The 20471-nt window shown below is 42.8% G+C and overlaps 1 protein-coding gene across 7 annotated transcripts in view; it reads right to left on the bottom strand.

The window, feature by feature from the left end:
* Nucleotides 1-14540, bottom strand: part of SEC16A (SEC16 homolog A, endoplasmic reticulum export factor) — a 42329-nt gene extending 27789 nt beyond the window's left edge. For 5 of the 7 annotated variants that reach the window (XM_073314693.2, XM_073314695.2, XM_073314694.2 and 2 more), the window contains exons 1-3: nucleotides 14395-14540; nucleotides 3098-7016; nucleotides 2090-2235 (exon numbers count right to left, since the gene is read on the bottom strand). In XM_073314693.2, coding sequence (XP_073170794.2) covers nucleotides 2090-2235; nucleotides 3098-6937 — 3986 coding nt within the window. In that variant the 5' untranslated portion in view covers nucleotides 6938-7016; nucleotides 14395-14540. The remainder of the gene's footprint in view (nucleotides 1-2089; nucleotides 2236-3097; nucleotides 7017-14394) is intronic. The other 2 variants (XM_073314699.2, XM_073314698.2) reach the window with 2 other exon arrangements.
* Nucleotides 14541-20471: the final 5931 nt, after the last annotated feature.

The following is a 20471-nucleotide window of genomic DNA, read 5'->3' as shown; positions in this document are numbered from 1 at the left end:
ATCACTAATACAAATCATTCCGTGCCATCAGTGACTGAAAATTGTTACCATACAATAGCTTAGTGGCTTGTGAACAGATTTGTCTGTCAGTCCAGTCACTTATGGACAATTAAACATATCACAAAAGCCATTACTACAACTGGCATTCTTACTGGCTTCTCTACTGATGCTGCCAGTATAGCTAACTAGGTATTGAGATAACGATTCTCAGCTCTAGAGCTATGAGAGGTCAGCCATATTACTGAACCAGGTACAAATGTTTGGTGGGGATCAACTTTTCCATTTCTGCAGGATTAATTTTTAGTAACCAATGCCACCAATTAAATGAATCTGAAAGTCTCTGTCCACACCACAAACTCACATAATTGGTAGTGTACACTCAGTGAGTGCCTGAATAGGTCAAGAGAGGTGCAAGCAGCGTAGCAGTGAGTGGGAAGCTTGTAAAGACAGCATCCACTCTTGCAGGAGTGAATTTGATCTGATAAGATTTTGTCAACCTAGACTACTTTGGGAGAGATTTTCAAAGGCACAAAAGGTAGCTAAGGCAACCAATTCCCATTTGTGTCTTTGGAAAATCTTAACCTACCATTGTGAGCCAGGACCATGAGTTATATCAAGGATTGTGCAATAAAACACTGATTTTTAACAGAAGAAATGTTATTTTGGTTAAAAATAAAAAAAAAGAATAATTTAGTTTTGCTCAGTCTTAGCAGGGCAGATATGAACTTTATAAAAGCATTAAAAACATTTAGACAGAAGGGACAGTAAAGTTGTGTTATTGCAGAAACTGACACGAAAATTTATCAACCCAAACAAAAATCTACTTGTCTGCTCTCTATTATGATAAAGAAACTAAATTTTATTAATCTCTTAAACATTTTTTACAGTAAGTGGGCAAGAATAATTTTACAAGGCTGTGATTCCAAGGAGTTTTGAAATACTATCTGTAATAGTGATGATGTGCCCTGAGAACAGTGCTATCAAGAGAAAGCAACCCCATTAACTCATCTCACCATAAATTCTCACTGTTTTTGGAGGTTCAGATGTGCACAAGACTATTGCAGCTGTTTGTACTGCTCCTTAAACCCATAACTTCCTCCATTCCCTTTTAGAGGCTGTCAAATATTATTTCAGGAGAAGGAGGTTCCATAGCAGAATTACTGAAGATATAGCTGATGGCAACTGGTTTGAGGTTCATGCTTTCCAGTGGACAATCCATTCTCTCAAAGCCTGTCGACTTCTTTGTCATTGTTACAGCAACATCTTGTGATGGATGAAAAATTCATATAAATTACTCATGTAATATTCATTATAAATTAGTTACCCTTGTGAAGGGTAACTGGCTGCTTCCTGACTGACATGAGTAATTTCAGTTCATCCTCTTCCTTCATTTTATTTTATTTGTTAATTGTTAAAAAGTTTAACATCACCACAGTGAAAGTCATCACTGGAAAAGTTGACCTGATACAGAATTGTGGCCTTTTTTATCTGACTCACAGCCTCTCTCCCATCTGAGAACAAAAATCTATGTCTCAGTCGGCAACATGTACTGGTATTTTTTCAAAAGCAAATCCCAGGAGGTACATGCAGAAATGTCATTTGTTAACAGGATTGGAGAATGTACCGCTTACACACAGCTTTGTAAACGTTACTCTTAAACTCTAATGAGAGGCTGTACCCTGCATTGCTTTCTCAGTGGACAGACAGAAAATAGAGAATATCAGTACTGATGCTATTGTTGAGCCCCTTCTAAAGGGAATAAGACTGTAATGACAGCCTACAAATGGGCATGAAGGAAGGCTTAAGGAGCAGTAAGGAGATGACCGCAATCTTACCATTGTCATTTTATACATGGCATTGTGTTCCCTCACCTCTAAAAGCAGCAAACAATCTGCAATTCATACTTTTGGATTATGTGTTTAATAGCATGTGTAGTTTAAATTGTAGAATGTTTTGTCTATACTGACAGACTCATTTCCACCATCTAGCTCCCATACTGTGAGCTACACAAGATAAAAGTTCATTATGCATAATTAAATTTAATCCATCAGGACACACTAAACCTTTGCATAGTTCCCTAATTACATACCTAGAAGGAGGTCTATCAGAGCACTGACTAGCTCTGGAACTAGGACGCTCAGGCTCACCATATCGATAACCACCAGGCTCCACATAGGCAGCATTGCTTCTACCATAGTGATGGTAGCGGGGACCATATTGTCCATAGACATCATCCTCGAGAAGAGAGGTTTATATATTACCAACTAGTAAGTTAAAAAGTTTGAAAATCTGACAAGGAATAAAACAAAAACAAAACCTGCACACATTTTGCTATGGCTAACCCCTTTCTGAACACTCAATTTCTCTTCTTCCTCTCCCCACCACCTTAAAAAAATTGAAATTAGCACCCACGAAAGATGCTGTATTGTCAACCATGGATGCTGAAGTGTATTATCTTGCCACAAAGGGTACAGATGGCTACACTGTTCCCTGACAATGTGCCTTAAAACCCAATTTACGAAAATACTTCTGAAATTGTCAATAGTCCCACCTGGGAGGTAGGGCATTTTTAGGATTTGGACATCCGTCCCATTAGGACAAGGTTGAAACCACCATCTTTTTCACTCAGGCCCAGAAAACAATGTTTAGATAGCAGTCACTGTCACTCCTGGAAGTTAACAGTATTAATACTCATTTCTATCTTAAATCTGTTTATAATTTATCCACCATTTTCAGTTCTGTCTTTATAAGTCTGGGTTTTCACACTCCTGATTGTAAATTTATTTTTCTATGAATTTTGATTCTGCTTTCTGACATCAGATATGTATCATGTTTGTTAGCTTAAAGCTGCCAGTTAGCCTTTGGAAGGATTTTTTGGTAACATTTTCATTACTTTCTCATTACCTACAGTTTTGTTGAGTTCTTGCATTATGTTATTGACATTGTGATATCTCTCTATAATGAAATATAAAGTGAATCTTTCAAGATAATGCTATATTGTTGATCACTTCAAACACTTCATTAGGATTCAAAGACAAAAAAGTTACTAAAAACATCAATACAATTATGAGAGAAGAGAAAAAAGTTCCTGCTCTACCTGGTAATAGAGATGAGCTGCACTTCTAAGATCCAGGGGAGGGTAAGGCTGTGGATATGGAGTCTGATAAGCATCATAAGGATGTCTGTAATAGTAGTAAGGGTTTTGTGGTGGCCCACAGGCATCCTGAGGAGTCTGAGAAGGTGGTGGATTCTGCTCTTGCTGCATGGCTGGCATGGCTCGCTGACTGGTGGTAACAGATGCTGATGAAGTTGGAGCACTCAATGACTGACCAGAAAATGGTTGTTTATCAGCACTTGTTTGACTATAGCTTGTTGGTGGCTGTGTTGAACTACCCTCTGGGAGACCCGCTGGATAATACCTATTAGTTGGCATCTGATTCTCTTGTCGCTGTGGTGCTTGGGTAGGTTTAATTCCTGAAGCCATCTGATAATTTGAAGGAACCAAGGACTGCCCAGAAGGTACTGTTTGCGGCATTTGAGCAGTCTGCTTTTGTTGCTGAGAAAGCAATGCCCCCTGTGTGGCTCTGTCTGATGGAGCCTGAAGCTGCACATCTTGTGTTACCTGTTGATAGAAATGTTGTTTGTCATGTGTGTCTGGCCCCATCTGGCTAGCATGTTTGACTGGCTGTTGAGGAAATACTGGACCACAAGAAAGTAACGGATTATGCATCTGTCCAGGATTACTGGTCTTGCTTTTGTCCAGTGTCCGTATTACTGTAAAATCAAGTGCTCCAGAATTTTCTTCATGACTATGTGAGTCATTTGTAGAATTATTATTAGGCACCATGGTATACACTGGTGGGACTAACACCACACTTGCATTTCCACTGGGGAGATTTGTCCCAGGAGAAACAGCTGAGTCAGATCCTGGTTTACTAGCAAATTCAGGCAGACAACCTTCTGAATTAGTATTCTTTTGACCTTCTGGAGCCAAATTAACTGGAGTTTGAGATGGAGGTTGCATCAAATTTGTGGATTGATTTGAGGTGATTTCTGAAGAATTAACAGGGCTTTGTAATAAATTAGAATGTGACAGATTAGAAGATGGAGGCATATTAACTGAAGATCCAACCTGCATCACAGACAATGACACATCTTCCCCAGGGAGGATCCCACCAGCATGTGGAGCTTGGAGTCCTGTTACGGGTTTATCTTCAACTCCAGGATCTTTCAGTGAAAGATTATTTTCATTCCTGGTTAGCTGATTACATAAAGAAAGAGAAAAATTAATTGGCTGAGCCAAATTATAGCTTTGATTAGGCTGGGCAATCAAAATAGGATGATTTTGCAGAGATTCTGTGGGTGGAGAAGACAACAAACTTGCATAACCTGAACTTGCCTGAGACTGAAGTGCCTCCTCTTCTCCCATTTTGGGAGGATTCTCAAGGTTTTCAGAAGATACATTTCCAGGCTGGGACGGCTGCACAGGAACACACTCTGGTTTATTTGGCTGCTGATTGGACAGCCCTTCTTCGGGCGGTTGAATAATTTCCACTGTCTGTTTAGCAGGTACATACACTGCAGGAGCAGCAGGGGCTAGAAGGACATTACCCCCAAAGTTAGGTAACTCATTGTGAGCCCAGAGAGTTGTTGCTGGACTCTCACACTTTTTAGTTGCTCCCTGTGCTCTAGTTGAGGGTCTTTTCTCAGGTACCAATTGTATGTTTTCCACAACAGGTCCACTAGCAGGTTGCAACATGTTTCCAGATTCACCAGTGACTGTAAGAGGCAATGGATGTACTTGGGGCATGAAAATAGTTTCCAGGTTATCTGGCGGCTGTTCAAGATTACCTGGTGAGGCAGCAGGCGTAGCCATACTTTTCTTAGTATTCTTTTGGTTTGGGTGGTTCTCTCTCAGTTCAACCACCATTTTCGCTTGGTCAACCTCTGCAGGTTTTACCCCAACCCCATGGGACCTTACTGGTTCAAAAGAACTATTTGCACTTGTCTGAAATATTCCTGTAGGTTTGGGGGGACTTGGAGTTTGAGGCTGTGACAGATTACTATGGTAATTCTTGCTGACATTTGGCTCACTCGAATCTCCTCCCAAAGGAGAGGAGTCAATCTGCTTAAAGAAACTGGCAGAGGACTCCTCATCAGGCTTCCCACTTTCTTGCTGAATAAATGTACCAATAAGCTCTTGAGGTCTTGTTGAACTAGAAACACTCCTGTGGCTTATGTTACTGTAGTTTGAGGATACACTATCAGATCGGACCGGATGAGGTAACAAGTCGGGTGCCTCTAGATTTGGTCCTCTTTCTGCATGGCTCACAATGGTGTTCTTTGGAAGCAACTGCCCCGGTAGTGACCCATATCTGTACAGATCAGAACCTACACTTGGGGATGAGCGATTAATATTCTGTGGTTCGCTTGGCAGAACTTCTTGATTCTGAATGCATTCCAGGTTCTCAACATTTTCATAATGTGACCCAACATTCTCATTAGCTTTGCTATCATTTGCTTTGTCATCACTAATATACATAGAGTTTTTACTGGTCTGTGTGTCATGCTGGCTGCTTATAGTTTTAGAAAAATATTGGACATCCATTCCCTTTTGCACTGTCTCATTAGCTGAGCCTGTGCTAATCTCTGGTTGAGAGAGAACACTAGTTGCAGCTTGCTGAGGATGCAGTGGTTGGTGATACATATGTCCTGAATTTAGCTGACAAGCATCATAGTTAGCTTTACCGGACAGATCATTTTTTTCTGATGAAAGTATTTCTTCATTTTCTGCCTCATCCCCTTTGAAAAACATGGAGATAGTTCCTGAATCTGCATTTGTGGATGTATGTCCACTTGGTGTTTCAGACACATTTTGAGATTGTTTTTGTGGGTTATTTTCCTGAGTGATGGGATTAACAAAACCAGCATCTGGTAAAAGAGGCTGTGGGTAAAACTGTTCTTGGTAAGGTTGACTTGGCCAAGGATTAGTCATTCTTACATTCTGTCTAAACATATTTTCAGGCTGAAAGTTGTTCACATGGTGGTTGGCAACTGGGAAGCTGCTTATCTCATTCTTTTCACCACCAATGGGCAAAGGTGCTTGCATGGTACTTTGTGGAATATGTTGATGTACGGGTCCCTGATGCAGATTTGCTTGGGGAGGAAGATGGGACTTAACAGCAGAAGAGTGAGAAACACTATAAACTGCATTCTGAGAAGGTGGCTCAGTATAGGGCCAGTAGTTCTGAACTTGAGGCTGCAGGTTATCTTGAATGGGTCTCCACTGAGGTGGGGTTTGTTGAACAGGTGGAGGGAGAAATGGTGCTATTGTAGGCACTGAACTATTGTTGCTTGGATCCCTATTAATATCTTGTCTGCTTAGGGGTCTGTTTGCCACATGTGCCATAGCCGGATGTCCACTGAGAGACTTTTCGTGTGCTGCTCCTGTATTATAAAGCGACTGTGCTGAAGAGTTATGGGGTCCATGTTCTGCATTTGGATGCATTTGATGGATTTCTGCAGTGCTATTTATAATATGTGCTGGCGATGAAGGAGTCACCACATTAGAAAATGTATTTGAAGTTATTCCTGGTTGAGATACAGATGTTGATAAAGATGTAGGCAGTCCATGAGAATTATCCCCTGCATATGATTGAGAAGAATGCACACCAGCTGGACGAGGAAACACTGATGAAGCAGGACCTGGCATAATCAGGGGATTGCCTTTGGATGGATTACCTAACAGGGAACCTTGTGGAGTTTGCCTGCCAAATGCAAAAGGGTCTGTCACAGGTTGCACCGGGGCAGTTGCTCCTGAGACCGGTGCATTTGCCCGTCTACTAAATGGGCTGTTTCGCCAATACGTGTTCCGAGCAATTCCTGCAGGAGGAGGTCCACCAGCCCCTGCTGGAACTGTCTGTGGAGGTGGCTGCATGACGAATTTCTAGCAAAGTCAAATGCTGTTTGGAGAACCACCAATGAATGCTGTAGACAGGTTTTCCTTTTTCCCCACACTGAAAAGGAGAACATAAGACAAATTAGTTTCACATCCCACTATAAGAAAACTCAGCATTTAAAAAAAAACTAATTCTGTTTTTTCCCTAAAAGAAAGAATTTTCAGAAAGTGATCTGCTGAAGACACAGGATTCCCAAAAATAGAATATTTGCCAGTTTTTCCAGAATGTATATTTATTTCACACATTGAGTTTTCACTACACTAGACTTATAATTGTATTTATACACAAGGTTCCATCTAACACTGTTTGGCCAGTCAGTGCAAATAAAGCCAAGCCATTTTAAAAACAATGTAAAAAAAAACCTACAGGGAAATGTCTTTAAATACCGTTTGGACCCAGGCAGTGTTTACACTGACTTTTACACTTGTGCGGAGCTCTTTCGTAAAGTCTCATACTAACAGCTCCACCAGGGGTAGCACTAGTGTAGTGACATTTATACCATCATGTCTAGACTGGCTTTCAGCAGGATTAGACAATATAGTGGCAAAACATCAGCAACTGAGCTATCCTAGCACTCCCACCACGGGTAGCACCAGTTAGTGGTAGTGCACTAGTGGAAGATATTAAGAAACGCTCAGTTAGGAAAACTATCAGCTTCCCATACTTTCTTAGGAAGCGTTTTAGTTGAACTGCATTTAAACATAGGAAGAGCTGTATGAATGGAATAAAAGCATATTACTTTCAGAAAGAAATCCATACAAACAACACAAAATGTTATCTGCATTAATTCAGGGCGTTCCACTTTTATCACTGCAAGACATTCTGGGGCATGGGGAAGGAGGAAGGGAAGGAAGACATTACCAGAAGCAGAGTATTTTAAACTTAAAATACAGTCTAAATTCTCCTGTACAGTTCGTCAAAATATATATGCTCTCTGGTTAATTTTAACAGGACTGTTCTGGAAGTTTTCCATCTCAACTCAAACTCACTGATATCAGTTGTAAGAATTCAGTGGGTTGCACAATACCAGTTTTCGTAAGTTAGTTAAGACACAGTATTATAAATGGAAAAATACAAGATCACTTAAAAAAATTAAAATAAAACAAGCCATGGCGATTTATATAAGATATGGGGCATTATTACTAGTCCCGTACTATACAGTGTGACCTTTAATAGAAATAGGCTATTAATGTAGTTCACATCATGGAGAGAAAAGCATTCACAGTAGTTGTGTCATCTATTGGATACATTTTTGTTTATCCTTCATAATAAAAGGCAACCAAGAGTTGCGCAGCGTTTTAGCAATATGACTCCCAAAGTCAATGGCAATAACCTATTTAAAACCACCTTTAAATTTCCGGTTAAGCAACTTGTGTCTTTTGATAGCAAGAGTTGTACGTTAAGAAACTACAACAGAACAAAGTTTGTGAATGGGTCAGGAGCTAAGCAGCTAGAGAAGGGGTTAAATGCAAAAACCTCTCTCTGGGGTTTCAGCTTAATCAAAATATAATCTTGGCAAAAAGTCTCTGGCTGCATTCATTCTGTAAAGCTTTAAAATCAGTAAACTTCAAAAACACAAAGCACGTAAGCCAATGAGCAGGAGAGCCCTTATATATTTCCCGAAGGCAACTTCCCCTGGCTTCTAATCAATACAATCTCTCATTACTATTTATTATTTGTATTACTGTAGCTCGTAGGTCATGGTAATGCAGCCCCTCTTTATGTGGGATCATTGAGGAGGGGGTCTGCTATCGGGGTCCCCCTCCATGGGGACCAAAGGGCCAATGAACCCCATTACAATGTTCTAGTTATTGCTTCATATCCAATGTAAATCTTTTGTTAGGATGGGGAGGAGGAGCAGAATTGAGTTAATGCTAGGCTTTTGAATAGAAATATTGAACTTAGATTTGTTAGTTTCAGGCATAACTTCAATTTTTCTTTAAAATTCTTTTTTAAAACAGTTGCATGCTTAATCCATGTCAGGGAACATTAGTTGCAATTCAAAGAGTTTTCAAAATATTGTAATCGTTTCTCTCTGCCTTGATATCTGCGAGAAGGTTTTCCAGCAGGGCACAACTACTGCCAACCAGGATGTTACCAGGAAACCCTGCCTAGTCAGCGGCTCCTGATTCTACACACTTAGAAAATGAATATGCTTCTAAGAATCTGTTTTGGACATCCCCTTATATTTATTTTTCCACAGTTAAGTTTTCAGGTTTTTACACTAAAATTATTAAGATTTGTGTTTTCATTGTACTAGCTGTTCTCATGCAATGCATGGGAAAGTGGAAACCAGAAATGTAAGACAATAGTTCAAGTGGAAACCATAATTTCTTGTGAACAAAATGTTTATTTCCCGTTTACAAATTTTTTAGTTTACCCAAAAACTTGTTTTTGAAAATGTAGTTGGGTAGAGAAATCAGTTGTTTTAGAATGTAGGTGTTGACTTTCACATTTCTGAGAGGGACTTTGTTCCTAACAATATTTTATCAAACACACACAAAACACTAATATCTTCAGCATTCTTGTAATAATGGATAATTAGTAAATTCAAAATTAGCGAAGAGTCCAACTTTCATTAATTACTTGTTCTCTTTTTTGTGGATCTCAGAAATAAATAAAGAACTCTAATCACAAACTTATTTTAGAGGCCCAAGCCAGGAGGATGCATTCTTTTCTGGATCAAAGTTAATAAACAGATCATACACAGCAAGTAGAAAAGGTGCGTAAGAGATTAAAAACACAAACTGCAGGTTATTAAAATGATGAAAGCAAGTAGTTTTAATCCACAATATCAATTTGGAAAAAAAATCTTTTTTCTAAAACTTAAAATTAACAGAAGGGTTTTTTTGTTTTTAATAAGTGAGAACAATGATGGCTACATAATAATCTCAGAACTAATCCAACTAGAGTGTTCACATCTAGGGTGGCAAATCTTGCATCTCAAAAAGCTTTACTAGTTGATAAGGCACAGTGGCCTACTAAATATTAGTCACCGAGTGACTACAGAAAGTCTACAATTGCATAAAAAGGGCAGCCCCAGAAAAGGTTACCGAAAACAAAGTTTTACCAGTTATACCAAAGCGTAGCTATCCAGGTATAGCTACACTGATAACCCAATGTAGACACTTACTCCAGTGTAAGAGTGGCTTTTTTGATTTAGCTTAAACCTCTTCCCCAAGTAACATAAAGTAAAGCAAAAAAGCCACTCTTGGGCCTCCTCTGCACTTGAAAGTTTTGCTAATATAGCTATGACAGTTAGGAGTAGGAGGCAAAAAAAAAAATCCCACTTCCGATAGACATAGCTATGCCGGCAAAAGCCCTAGCGTATATGTAGTTTATAACAACAAACTCCTTTTCTCAATATAACTTATTTTCTTCAGGGAACTTGTGTAAATTATACTGGCCAAAACATTCGTCTGCGTGTACAAACTGCGTCTCCATTAGGAGAGTTTGCCAGAGGGTTCGAACAGGGAGTTATACCGTTACAACTATATCAGCTTAAATTCACTCCTTTAGTTATACTAAAAAAGCTTTCCCATGTAGACAACACCTAAACAAAGGGAAATGAACTGTTTAAAAAAAAAAAAAAAGTCATTAGAACACCCCAAAAAGATATAGCTAAAATCTGAAAAATTAGGCTTAAGCTTTAAGAGTTAAAGTAATATCTAAAAGATGTATGAATACATTTCAGAACAGTCAAACTGAGGGGCCAACATAGTCAGTGAGATTGCTCAAAGTAATATTTGTTAGCATGTTTACAGAATCGATCGCTCAGTGTGAAAAATAATTCCACTGAAAGCTCATGTGACTGTCTTTCCAGAGGCCAACTAATAAAAACTCAGATCGCAATGCAATTTCAAGAACCAGACTGTAGGTTTTTTTTCGTGTTGCCTCCTAGCAACATGCATTATGAAGAGATATGTTTGGTGTTCTTAATTAATTTAATAATGTCCTGAGGGTTATTACATCATCACCACCACCACATGTAACTTTCAGTATGAGCCACAAAAGATAAAATGTTTATGTCTGCATTTTATCTAGTGTCTGACTAGATATTGGACTTAATTCTATATCAAATTCTGCATTAACTAATGTTATTACATAGCCCAAGTCAGTTTACTCAAAAAAATACAGCATAAGGAGTGTTTCAGACATGCATTATTCACACACAGTTCTCTACTTAAGCATGCAGAATAGCTCATAGAAGATTTTTTTTCCATCTCACAAATTTCTTGCAGTTCACATTAAGATATTTATATTCATATGAGCTTTCATTTTTATAACTTATTGTGTGTCAAGAGTGGCATCTTAGTAGAAAACTGAATTTTTGCAATGGATCAGGATTTGTACCCAAACAAGAAACCAATGAAATTCATTGAATAGCATCTGCAACACTTAGTGAAGTTTGAATGCAACAGGTGTACTTGAGGTGATCATTTACCCAAAAGTCAGCCTAGCTAAATAAAACTTATAACAAATGATCAAAACTAAAATGGTGTCAGTTTTTACAGGTTTCTTAATTCTTTGAAAAGGATCTTAATGGACCAAATGATACACCCTGGTAGAATCTGGAAAAATTCTCTTTGTTTATGTTAGGATTTTCTGTGGAGCTTAAATGGCAACTACTAAAAGTGAAATATGACAAATGTTATCATGAAGCAGTGAACAATGAATGAAGACCTATTACTTTCTCCACAGAGCTTTTCAGCGTTGTGTACCTCCTTTGTGTACCGTAACCCATGCACAATGATACAACAATACACACAAACCAAAGTAGTTAAATTAGTTATCTAGTACACGAGTTTGTCAACATCACTGCAGGAATACGTAAACAGCACAAATACAGTTAGAATACTGATTACAGATTTATCTAATTGAAGATCTTGGGTCATAAATATTTTATGCATAATTTATTCAATGAGCAAAACAGCCTCAATTAAGCAATTTTAACTATCAAAACAAGATCTACAGGCAACTGTAGTTTTGGCTGAGATGAAAGGAATCCAAAGTTTTCTCAACATCTCTGCTATGCTTTGGACACAAGCAAAGTAAGAGATAAAAGCTTGTGAACTGAATTGAAACACTAAAAGCTTTGTTATCCGGCATGCCGGGGGAATGGGGGGTGCTGGTTAGTCAAAAATTGTGGTTAACTAAGAGTTATACTTACCAACGAAGGGAGGGAGTTTAGGTGCGGGAAGGGGCTCAGGGCAGGAGGTTGGGGCACAGGAGGCGTTTCGGGGTGCCGGATCCAGGCGGCACTCACCTCGGGTGGCTCCCCACAAGCAGCAACATGTTCCTGCTGCTCCTATGCAGAGGGGCGGAAAGGCAGCTCTTCACACTGCCTCTGCCCACAGGTGCCACCTCCGCAGCTCCCATTGGCCATGGTTCCTGGCCAATGGGAGCTGCAGAGCTAGCATTCAGGAAAGGGGTAGTGCACGGAGTCCCCATGGCTGTTCCTCTGCCTAGGAGCAGCAGAGACATGTCACCGCTTCTGGGAAGCCCTGCAGGTAGCCTGGCAACTCTACTGAAGATTTGTATTGGGAGATATCAGAAATGCCTGTTTCTCGAGCTTTCGGGTTGGTAAATTGCCGGATAACGCAGATTTCACTGTGTTATCACAGAAGACCCTGCAAAAGGACACCAGTGGCTACAGTGTTAAGTTAATCCTATGCTGCAAGACAGTTTTTCTCCAACACTAGAAGCAGAGTAACTGAACACTTTTTAAAAATTCAACAGTATGATTTATTAGTCTCCCACACCTTTTATACGTTACTGGTCATCTTAGGCCGCAATCCTGCAGTCGGATTTGTATGGGCAAACCCCTGTGTTCATACGGATCCAATTACAGGATCAGGGCCACAAACCATAAGCTGTCCAGAACAGGCACTTCATCTTCCTGCATGCATGGATGACATCTAACATACTGTGGAACACTATCATACTGCAACAATAATGCTAAACACTTCCTACCAGCTTCCCCATAAATGCAAATATTGTTCTGATGCTCCTGGAATCAAGAACATAGAGCTGAACATGCAGCCCTCAGACAACAGCAACATAAACCTTTCCATTACTTTGGAAAGGAAATTACTAGTTAATTAGGTCAGTGGTTCCCAACTTTTTTCAGGCAATACTCAGCCATCATCAGCAGGTTCTCAAAGTCTCTCCTGTTCAATTATGCACATGGCTAAGAAGCTACAACTGTTTGAAAAAGGGAGACTCTGCTTTTGAAGAGAGCATTTTAAATGTCTTGTTGAAAAGAAACAAAAACATTTACACTCAGGGACATACTTTCAAAATAGCCTTAATACCCTACATCTACCCACAAGACAGACCTGCAATCATACACACTCTAACCTACTGTGGAGCTTGGGTTTCCCAAACACAATCAAATAGGTGGCGGGGCAGAAACTTCAACTGCCATCTTTGCAAATTCATCTTACAGTATAAACCCATACATTGCAACATCTGAGCACCACCATGTCGCAATATCATGAAGTGTCACATCAGGGACCCCAATCCAATTTCAGGATTTCCCAGAAATCCCTTTTCTACAGCTGCTTCTGTTGCTTACATGCCACAAAGGCACCCTGAGAAAAATCAGAATTGTCCAGGGTGGGAACAGTAGGTACCATGTTCTGGGGACCAATATGAATACATACGAGAAGTTGGGGGTAATCATAGACAGCCAGTCCCTGAAGTACCCAGTGCTGGACCTTCCACCCCTACTGTCTATACATCATACTTGTACGTCTCCCATTACTCAATAAGTGCCTTGCAACCTTTAATTTATTTAACCTCACAACATCCCTATTTGATAGGGGAGTCATAAGATCTGCATTTTACAGATACAGAACTGAGGCAGAGCATCGAAGTCTCCCAAATCCTAAGGTAGCATCCTAGCCACTGGGCCATCCTTTCTCTCAATGTGAAGAGCTGCCCACGCATTTGAACCCCACAGCCCAGCAAGTCTTGAGCCACATTCCTCAGGCTATGCCCCCGGCCCAAACGACGTAACCAAATGACCTCCAGACTTCTCCCATAACAGCATCCACATCTCTTCATGCCCCAGGCTTCCCACCAGCCAGGCTGCACCCTACTGACATCCAGCTTTCTCACTTTGTGGCTCCAAATCTCCCAGGCCAAAGCTGCTTCCCTTCTCAAATGCCTCCGAAACCAGTCCCCGGCCCAGGCTCTACTCCACCCCATCACTCCCTGTCACCCTCCGCCCCGAAGTCCCCCTCTCCCCGGCCAGCTGCAACCCCAAACTCCCTCCCACCCACCCCCAAAGCGTCCCACTCCCTGTCGCCCCAAAGCTTCCACCTTCCCAACCCCTCCCCGCTCCCTGTCACCCCCCAGGCTTCCCCAACCAGTGGCAGCCCGAGCCCGCCCCAGCCCACCCCCCAGGTGGCCCCCGGCGCGCTCCCCTCACCCGGCGGAACCCGGCTCGGCCCCCAGGGGGTGCACGCAGCAGGCGAAGCCCCTTCAGCAGCAGACGCCTCCCCCCCTCACAGAAGCCGCAACCCCAACAATCGCCACCATCTTGGAACATCCGGCTCCAATGGCCCCGGCCGCCGACGTGTCACGCTCCGCACGCGATGACGCAGCGCGTACGCTTCGAGGCCACACACATTTTGTTTCTTTCCCCACCCCGTTGAGTTGCTTAAAGGGTTCGTCGGGTGGCGGCGGCGGGTGTAAACTCAGCTGCGTCGGCGGACAGAAAATGTAACCATCCCTTTAAGGGTTCGGCGCTCACCGGCGCGTGTCCTCCGAAGGCCGCCTGGGTTATGCGCATGCGCATTGAGGGTGGGTGGGCACGCTAACAAATACAGCTTCTGGAGACGCGAGGATACAGGTTCGAGCCCCACCTAGGGAGGTTGGAGAAGCCTTGACGGGCCTGAGCAGGATTCACCTACTCAGCCTGTTATTCCGGGCTGGGCCTGTCCATCTCGTCAGACCTGCCCAACCAGACCGTATCTCCCTTGGGACACTATGACCCCCCCCCCCCCGATGCCAAGCCGCATCTGAGCCTGGCCTGCCCACCTGTGTTGGACAGGCAATGCCTTATTAAACACAGGAAAGCAGGTGCCCACCTCCCCCAGTGGCCCCTGCACTGCACAGCCTTAGGGGCCCTCCCCTCTTGCCTGTGCCCTCCAGTGCGTGTGGTTGTGTCCCGGGGATGGCCTGGGAGCGCTGTCAGCCCCTGCGCTGACAGCCCAGGTGCCGGCAATGCCTGGAGGAGGTGTCAGATAATTAGACATCTCTGACTAAACTGTAAGGATCTGTGTGACGAGAACCCCACTCCGCAGAGCCAGGGCTGGCTGATTTTCCCACAGTGTCACCAGGCACAGCCGGGGAACGCCAGGGAGAGCAGGCGCTGCAGGAAGCACTGCCCAGGAGAGGCAGCGTGACAGTGCCCTGCGGCCCTCTGCCTGTCCAAATGCACTATTTAACCCTGGAGGCCGCCTAGAAAGTTGTCTGGGCAACCACATAGACTTCTGGCCTGTTGTGATTCCAAACCTCACCGAAGTCTCCTGATCGCTGTTCTCCAACCCCAGCCCCACTCGGACCTTGACCCTGCCTCTTGATTCCAGCCTAGCACTACCTATGATCTCCAACCCCAGCCGGACTCCAACCCCGACTTTGCCTATTGAACCTGGCTCCAGCGATTCCTCTCACCCCTGCTCGCTGATGACCCTCCTTGACTTGTGGATCCCAGCCCAGCTGTGACTGCAAGTCCAGACTGCAAACTCCAAATGGAGAATGAAGAATCTCGTCTCTCTGCCATGTGAAGTTTCCACTACCTTCCTTTCCATCCCTTTCGTTTTTCTTGAAATGTGAGCGTCTGAGTGGAAGGGCTCTGCCCCCGCAGATTCACCCGGAAAGCTCCATTTAGAAAAGGCAACTAGAATAATCAGGTGGTTTCCTGCCAGGAGCTTGCTCAGTGTTCTCAATAACCACAGAGCAATAAACTCCTCTTACTTCGCATACATTCTCTGAATTCAAAGCACCATAGAATCACATCACAATGAACAATAAACACAATGTACGGGAGTCATTGGCCAGCAATCTTCCTGCCTGTTTCACCGTCTTCACACAGCCTCGAGAAGCACGCCATACCACAAACTATTCTGAGAAGTAAGGAAATTCAGTTTAGCAATCGTAAGGCCTAGTCATCTGTGCCAGTTCCTATATTATTATTAATTATTACTGCATTAAGGTAGCATCTAGGAGTCCCAGTCATTCACCCCACTACACTAGGTTCTGGACAAACACAGAACAAAAAGACAGTCTGCCCCAAAGAGCTTATGGGGTGGCTTTGGCTGTTGTGGGGTTGTAGCATTGCAGATACGTGAAATAAGGCAATAAGCTGTTAGTTTCGTAAATTATGGAGAGATGTGCAAGAGCCAAAATCCTGGATCTGAACTTTGATTTCAACTTTAAGAGCGGGCAGGTGTCCATATCACAAAACCCAATGTCACAACAGGTAAGCTCATGGACAGTTTCAGAAGGAAAGTCAAGGGCTGAATGGACCATATAGACTGTTTTGAGGCCAGGTCTGTACTATAAACTTACATTGGTATAACTACCGTCGCTCAGGGGTGTGAAAAATCCACACCCCGAGTGACGTGGTTCTACTGACCTAACCCCCAGTGCCAACAGCGCTATGTTGATGGGCAGGCCTCTCCTGGAAGTGGATTAACTACGCCAATAGGAGAGGCTCTCCTTTAGTGTAGAAGCGTCTTCACTGAAGCACTGCACACAGCCGTACCAGTGTTTTAAGTATAGACCTGCCTTTACTGAAGAGATGAACTTGCAAAGAAGAACCGCTAGGGTGAGGCAGAGCACTGCCTGTGGAATGTTGGACCTAGGGTGACCAGATGTCCCAATTTTATAGGGACAGTCCCAATTTTTGGGTCTTTTCCTTATATAGGCTCCTATTACTCCCCCCTCCCCCGCCGTCCTGATTTTTCACATTTGCTTTCTGGTCACCCTAGTTGGACCTGTAAAATTAGCATCCAACTAAAAGGGAAATGTGGGTCTACCAACCTTTTCCATTTCCTTCATTATACAGCATGCCCTTCCAACAAGGCGGATGCTGGAAAACTTGTTTTCAGCTTTCAGAGTAGCAGCCGTGTTAGTCTGTATCCGCAAAAAGAACAGGAGTACTTGTGGCATCTTAGAGACTAACAAATTTATTAGCGCATAAGCTCTGTAGCCCACGAAAGCTTATGCGCTAATAAATTTGTTAGTCTCTAAGGTGCCACAAGTCCTCCTATTCTTTTTGTTTTCAACTGAGTCAGGTGCCTACTTTAAGGAGCATAGAAAGGGGGAAAGTGACTCTGATTTTTTGATTTTCCAGAGTCATTCTGCACCAATATTCTAAAGTGTGTGGAGCAATACTAGTTAGAAGTTTACTCAAAAGAGTCAACTGCATCCGTAGAACACTGTCTGGTTTCTCAAGGCAAAGATTTTGGAAGTTCTGTACTAAGTATGCCTAGAAAGATTCACTGAGTTACCAAAAGGTTATAGAATGGATCACTGAAGTGCAATGGGGCTTTAATAGCACTGGGTTATTAGAAATTAAGCCAATCAAAAATTATTTTGTCTGAGCGGCAGTTGAATACACCAAGATGCTTGTTATGTTACTGCTTTCAGAAGCTACAAATTAAGGCCCTCATCCTGCAATCATTTACGCACATGCTTAATTTAACAGGAATGCTTAAAGTTAAGCATGTGCATATTTGTAGGATTGTGGTTTAAGATTCCATGGATTGTAATTTTACAGATGAAGTAGATACAGGGCCCTGTCTATGCTGCAATTTGAAACCATAGTTCCCCATTTTTAACAAACTGTGAGAGCACTGCTCCAGAAAAGCACGAGTTTTGTTTTTCTAAAGAAGCTGCTAACACTCTACCATGAACTGGGCCAGAGTTTTTACTGCATGTAAGTCTGTGCTCTAGCTCTGTTGTGAGGATGTGTTTCTCCTGGAGAAAGGTGCCACAAGTCTCCTTTTCTTTTTGCTTTTAAAGAGGAAGTCATTCTTCAAAAGTAAGAATGATGGGTCTTATTTACAACAGTTTGTGTACAGGTGTTTCCACTGTGCCTGCATTGTCATATTCTGTATTGAACAAAAAGCCTCTGAGACAAAAGTACAAAAAATACAAGTGACCTAAACAAACATCTTAATCAAGGGTCATTGTCAGTTCAAGGGCCATTTCCTGCCCACTTGATCATTAAAGCAAGGTAATATCCTCAAACCCAGCCCGAGCAGGGCAGGCAGCACTTTGATGATGGTGTGGGAACCAGACGCAGTGCTGTGATTTTTAAAAGTGCCTTTCATCTCTCTTTTGTGAGGACATTCTTATGAACCAGCTTGTCAAATGCCATTTACCTACACAGTCGTGAAGTGAACATAAAGGCTATGTCCTGGTGCTTCCCCTAGGGGTATTTTGTGAGGACATCTGAGTTTGATTAGCCTAGTTGGGCCTACATGGGTCTTTCATTATTGATGCTATTTACTGAATTCAAACACTATCAGGTTAGAGTGGGAGCTTATCTTTGCTCTTTCTGCTCTTAAGTGACTGATTGCACTATAATATCACACTGATGAGATTTCATTCTGTAGCCTTTACAGTCTACATGCAGCAATGCTGAAGTGCAGCCAGATCTGGGGTCAGGGTACCAAATAAGAAATAAGTGCTAGCCAAGTAACGGCAAAGGATCCTTTCCTTGCACACTGGACAAAATGCAGATGCGTGGAAGGTAAGAATAGAACATTTGCAAACCTGCTTTTCATTCTGTTCTGTGCAGTTACCATTACTCTCTTCGGGGTGCAATGCAGTTATATGTATCTTTCATTATTAAGTGCCGGCAGTGCGCTCAGCCCTGTACAACAGGGAAAAACGAAGACAGTCCCTGCCTCAAAGAGCTGACTGTTGAAAAATCTTTTACCTTTCAGTCTGAGTTCAACAGGGAGGCAATTGCTCTGGGGAGAGCTTATGCTTCAACTATCGGCATCCTATTAGTCCAGCCAACTCAGACATGCTAAGCTTTCTGTTAGCCTTCATCATTCAAAACACACTGAGTTCCCGGTGCAGTGCCACTGGGTTTACGCCTGGGATGAAATGCTCCCACTTTGATCCTTCTAAGGGGACAATCCCAACTGCTGGGGCACAAGTCAGAGATCAGGACCCAAGCACCTGTGCTGGAAACTTTCAGAGCAAGCACAGACAGCCCCCAGAAAGCCATGCAGAGCAGCAATTTCCAAATGCTCCATCTAATTGAGCAGGAATAAATGAAAAAACAAACACACCCAAAAATACCACCAACACAACTAATCCTCCAGCATAAAAACAAGTAGCTCAGATGCACCGGTGTTTCATTAGCAACAAATGTGCTTGCGCTCAGAGCGGCTGAGTGGTATTCTGTTCTAAACAGGTGCTTATAAATCCTTTGATCACTATGGTATAGTATAGAGGTTCTCCACCACTTTCCACCTGGACCCTTCAGGCCACCTGCAGGTTCTTGCCAGGACCCACCCAAATCCCATCATCTCTTTGCAGCCACAAAGGAGGGGGGGAGGGGGTCATGGCAAGAAAAGACAGGTGATTTGGGAGAGGGGGGTGTAAGGATGGGGGAATGTTGGTATTGGGGATGGTGAGCCCTGGGTGTAGGGTGGGTTCTGATGCTGGGGGCACCTAGGTGAAGGGTTGATGGTGGGAATATTTCTCTCCCCTCCTCTCCACAGCGCTCAGCAGTCGTTAGCAAACTTGTAGAGCTTGGTCCAGTGCCCAAGGACAGCACTTTCCTCAGCATGTCTGGGGAGGGGAGAAGAGGGAGTCGGGGAAGAACTGCTCTGGAACTTATTAAGCTATCAGAGGGCTGGACCAAGGGGGAGTGTGGAGGCAGTAGCAGAGGAGGTGAGATTTTCCTTCCCTCCCTGCCTGGGCTCCTATAGGGACTTGGGACCATGGGATTTCGATAATCATCTGCCCCTATAATAGGGTTGCCAATTTTGGTTGCATGTATTCCTGGAGGTTTCATCACATTATATTACCTTTAATAAAAGATTAATCTTTAATTCCCGGAGACGCCAGGACAATTCTGGAGGGTTAGCAACCCTATTGTATAACCAGTGGGGTTGTAATCCAGAGGGTAGCCCCTTGTAACTTTCACCAGTTCACATCTGGTGGAATAAGATTTGAGGGGCATGGTAGACAATCAGCTGAACGTGAGCTCTCAGTCTGATGTTGTGGCCAAAAGATCTAATGCGATCCTGGGATGCATAAATGTGAATCTTGAGTAGGAGCAGAGAGGTTATTTGACCTCTGTATCCGGCACTTGCACGCCCACTGCAGGAAGACAGTATCCAGGTCTGCTGCCCACCATTCAAGAAGGATGTTGATAAATTGGCCAGGGTTCAGAGAAGAGGCATGGAAATGATTAAAAGATTAGGCAACATGTCACAGGCACAGTCCAACGTGTCACTGGAAATAAGGTGTAAA

Source organism: Lepidochelys kempii, chromosome 16, assembly GCF_965140285.1.
Source record: "Lepidochelys kempii isolate rLepKem1 chromosome 16, rLepKem1.hap1, whole genome shotgun sequence".
Lineage (NCBI taxonomy): Eukaryota > Metazoa > Chordata > Testudines > Cheloniidae > Lepidochelys > Lepidochelys kempii.
The sequence above is the reverse complement of the archived record's forward strand: the minus strand, read 5'-3'. Positions and strand labels throughout refer to the sequence as shown.